This window comes from Haliotis asinina, chromosome 13 (assembly GCF_037392515.1).
Source record: "Haliotis asinina isolate JCU_RB_2024 chromosome 13, JCU_Hal_asi_v2, whole genome shotgun sequence".
Taxonomy (NCBI): domain Eukaryota; kingdom Metazoa; phylum Mollusca; class Gastropoda; order Lepetellida; family Haliotidae; genus Haliotis; species Haliotis asinina.
Window position 1 is genome coordinate 43,330,767 of NC_090292.1, and position 4,428 is coordinate 43,335,194.

A 4,428-nucleotide genomic window follows, 5' to 3' on the forward strand; every position below is an offset into this window, starting at 1 on the left:
ACGAATTTTCTCTTTTAATATCTTTTAATGTGAACTAAACGATTCATAATATTTTACTCGTTCCTTATGTTATGTGCTGTTATATAATTATTTTAATGGAAGATGTTTTTATCTAAAATATATTATCGTCTTTGTTGAAGAAGAAAAGTTTAAATGATAACGTTATTAGTGTTAATCACCGGACTAAACGTTTTTTATCTTAACCACCGTACATGACAGATACCGTGCTTATCTCAGTTGGCGATTATATTAATTATATAGACGCCGCATCTCTACTGCGAGGGTCCACACTCATGATGTTAATCACTGGTTCGCCATATTGCTGTGACAGTTCTCACTGAAGTCTTTCAAACATCACACTTCACTTTGAGATATTCTCTGTAAATACTTGAATTAAGGGAAGATTTGTTATTTAGTTTCTTCTTCTTGTTTGGTGGTATCATCGTTATGCCGCATTGAACAGTTCATGCTGAAAACGTACAGCTTTAAGGGATGATTCTGTCGCGCAGCCTGTGTGATATGTGCCTGTGACGTTTTGATAGCTCTAGCTGAAAATGTATACATTTTATCACTATTGCGTCATAAAAAGTGTAAATTTCAGAGTTAGAATTTGTCTTCAGCAGCCTATGACTGTAAATGGATTCTAACGAGATCGGGTGATCAGACTCGCTGATTTGGTTGACACTTGTCAGTTGCAAAGACCGCTGCGCATGCTGTTGATCACTGGGTTGTCTGGTCCAGGCTTGAGTATTTTCAAAGTGCTGCAATATAGCTGGGTGAGTATGTGAGTTTAATGTTATGTAGCACTCAACAATATTCCAGCCATATGGTGGCGGTCTGTAAATAAACAAGTCTCGACCAGACAATCCAGTGATCAACAGTACAAACATCGATCTGATCAATTGGGAACCGATGATATATGTCAACCAAGTCAGCGAGCCTGACCACCCGGTCCCGTTAGTCACCCCTTAAGACAAACAGGATACTGAGGTTCAGTGTTCTAACCCGGACCTTCACGGGTAGCAATACTGGTGGTCATATCAAATGTTTGAATCATAGCATAGGAAGGGATCATTTTCAGTTTAAATGTTTATTCTGACAACTATTCGGAGGCTTAGAGTTTGTCTAGTTATTACAGCTCATTGCTCTTATAGGCTGTGGTTAAAGACTCATATTCGCTCCTCAAAGTTCTTGTCAGCTATCCCTACTTTCCAATTCCAGGATAATATCGAAACTGTCATCACGATCCCAATTCAGACACTTGTCGTTTTGGATGAAATATTTCTTTAAGTTCAGTATGAATATTTTGATTCGTATCCGCAAAGCTTAATTATGTTATGCTTGTGAATGTGAGTCTGTGTGTATTTGTACGATATATGACGACGCTGTCTGCTCCCGATAACCAACTAGGGCTGGGACGATACACAATGTCACGATGCGATGCACACACGTTCACGTATACATACATACATGCATGCATGCATGCATGCATGCACGCATACATACATACATACATACATCTTGAAAGACAGACACAGTAATACGATTTATAATGTTTCATTTCAAGGTATTTGTGTATAAATATATAACGATGACACTATTGTAATAAACAAGCATGCAATTGTATCATACTTGAGCATTTTCCTTTACGTAAGTACTTAAAAATATTTCAGATAATAGTAGATTGAAGAAACGTCGTGCATCGATACACCAGTCGACGATACGATAGCTGTGTCAAACTTATATGTATCGTGATGTATCGTTGCAATGGTGAATCGTCCAGACCCTCTAATCAACTGAGGGAAACCCTTCCGTCATGCGTTACATACTGTCAAGTACCATTGAAGATCCGGGTTAGAATTCCTCTTCAGTAACCTATCCGTCTTGTATGAGACGACTAACGGGATCGGGTAGTCACGTTCGCCGGACTTGCTTGACAAATGATGCTGTTGATCACTGGATTGTCTGGTCCACATTCGATTAGTAACACACCGCCGCCATACAGTTGGAATAGTATTCAGTGCGGCGGAGAAATGAACGCATTCACTCGCTCACTCAATCATTTGGAAATGTCACAACCCACTGATTGCTGTCTGAACCCCATATTCACCCCAAACTTGGTCCCTGTCTTTCAAGCATGGCACCATGCCGAGTGCTTCACCAAGGAACAAATCGTGTTTGACCTAAACGACACGACATTGCTGTCACCGTCGGTAGTGATGTACAGCGGCGTGAACTCCAACCCACGCCGTCACAGCGTTCAAGCTGACCGAAAACAGTCTCAAAGAATTGCTATTACCCAGACATAATGAAGTTGTCATATCACGATCCGTAACATTTGTGTTGTAGACACTCGAAAGGTCAACAGCAGAATGTTCCCCAGTAGACAACGTTCATTAAAAGTGAGAAACTCTTGAAAATTTTTAATTAGTTATTAGACGAGGCATGATATAACAGTAATAATAAATTTCAAATTAATGAACATTTTTAACATGTCTTTCTGTTTGAACAAGCCAGAGAAGACTACTCCATATCGGGATAATACTGGGCAAAGAAGAGCTCGGAGTTGTAGCCGTTGGAACCAATCTCCTTCAGTTCATCAAAGCACAGCAAGACTAGTTGAGGACCTGTGGATATTTTCCTAATGTTCTAAACGGAGCTACATTGACAGGAGGGACTACTCGGATAGCACACAAGTATTCTTGGAATGAAAAGTGAGTATTGTATGCGTGTTAACTGATATTGATATAATTCCTTGTCTATAATATTCCAACAAGTGGATAGTGTCTGATCTTTGGATCTTCATTACAAGAGTCTGTGGTTAAGGAGTGATCGGCTAAGTGATTCGGATACTGCGCACAGGTTGGATATACAGAAAATATTGGAATTATTTCAAAACAATATTCTTGGAATGATGGGGATTTTGCGTCTCGCAGCGATTTTTATATTTTTGGTTCCCATGGCAACTGCAGACAACAGCATTGCCAAAATCGCCGTGTTGTTACCAGCGGATGAACGGCACATGTTCTCAATTAAACGAGTGGCACCCGGGTTGGAAGTAGCAAAGGAAAGTGTCAACAAGACAGGAATCTTGACAAGCACCGAGCTCACCATCCAATATGGTGATTCCAAATGCTCTAACGCTGAAGGAATGAACCAAGCCGTGACGTTCTACGCAGACAAGAACGTCGACGTCTTCTTCGGACCATGCTGCGACTATGCCGCTGCGCCTGTTGCTAGGCAGGTGGCATACTGGAACACACCGTTGCTAACAGCCGGTGCCATGGCCAAAGATTTCGGAACAAAGGCCAAGAAGGAGTTTTCTGTGTTAACCCGTGTTGGTGCTAATTTCAATTCTCTTGGAGATTACTTGATAAAGGTGTTTCACTACTTTGACTGGAGTCGTATCATGTTGCTGTATAACCCTAACGGCAGAGAAAATGTCATGCACCGATTCTGTCACATTGCTACAGATGGTGTTCACTTTGCTCTTAGAACTTCAAAGAACTTTACCCACACTTTCCACAAGTTCCACAAGATCGAAGAAATCATTGACAGCCTTCCCGAAAAGCTTGGCAGGGACTATGGAGGTAAGGCTTATTTTTGTGTCTTGAGGTCAATTTTTACCTTGGTTTAAATTGTCTCTGAACTTTTTCATCACATATTGCCATGTACGTCACACACACGACAATATCGTCCAGATTGTTTTCTTCCAGAGTTTCACTCACACACCATGAAAGAAAACAACATATGTATGTATATTTTGTAAAATGTTTTCCATGTGAAAGTTTTCTTCCAGTGCTGTCCAACAAGAACAATTCACCTTGTGTAACGCTCTTGTACCATACCAAGTGCTATGTTGAAGATCTGCTTGAGATCTGTTCTAACATGTTCTTCACTTGGGACACAACGATATAAATTCGTCGCGGTAAATGACACCTGTTGATTATGGCGACTACTGCCGGTGCGAGGCGTATCAAAACACGATTGTTGAATGCATCTGTTTGCGTTATAGCCATGGAGCTTACCACATTAATGCATTTCTTTCCATTTAAAAAAATGAATAATGAAGAATATATATACAATATATCGCATATAATACCAGTTTTGATAACATGGGGGATAGAATGGTGCGACTCTTATGTGGGTAGTAGCATGTTGTATGTGCGCAATTAATGACAACGGACTAAAAGAAATCTCTAAAATGTTGTTAAAAAGTTAATCAAAGTTTTTGTAAATGAACAAGAACTAATGTTGAAACAACAGGTTGAATACATCTGCTAAAAGAGTTTCAAGTGAAGTGTAAACACTTTGTTTGCAAAGTAGTATACCCACCAAACCATCGGGAAACGGCATGATGAAACTGATGTACGGCTTTAACCCGAACTCTCATATAGTTTCATAACAAATAGTTTACTCCACGCATAA

The 4,428-nt window shown here is 40.0% G+C and overlaps 1 protein-coding gene across 1 annotated transcript; it reads left to right on the plus strand.

Moving 5' to 3' along the window:
- The first annotated feature begins 2,959 nt into the window (after positions 1-2,959).
- On the plus strand, positions 2,960-3,918 carry LOC137259561 (atrial natriuretic peptide receptor 3-like). Its single transcript, XM_067797188.1, has 2 exons — positions 2,960-3,590; positions 3,800-3,918. The coding sequence occupies exons 1-2, from the start codon at positions 2,960-2,962 to the stop codon at positions 3,916-3,918; spliced, it is 750 nt and encodes a 249-aa protein (XP_067653289.1).
- The last annotated feature ends 510 nt before the right edge of the window (positions 3,919-4,428 follow it).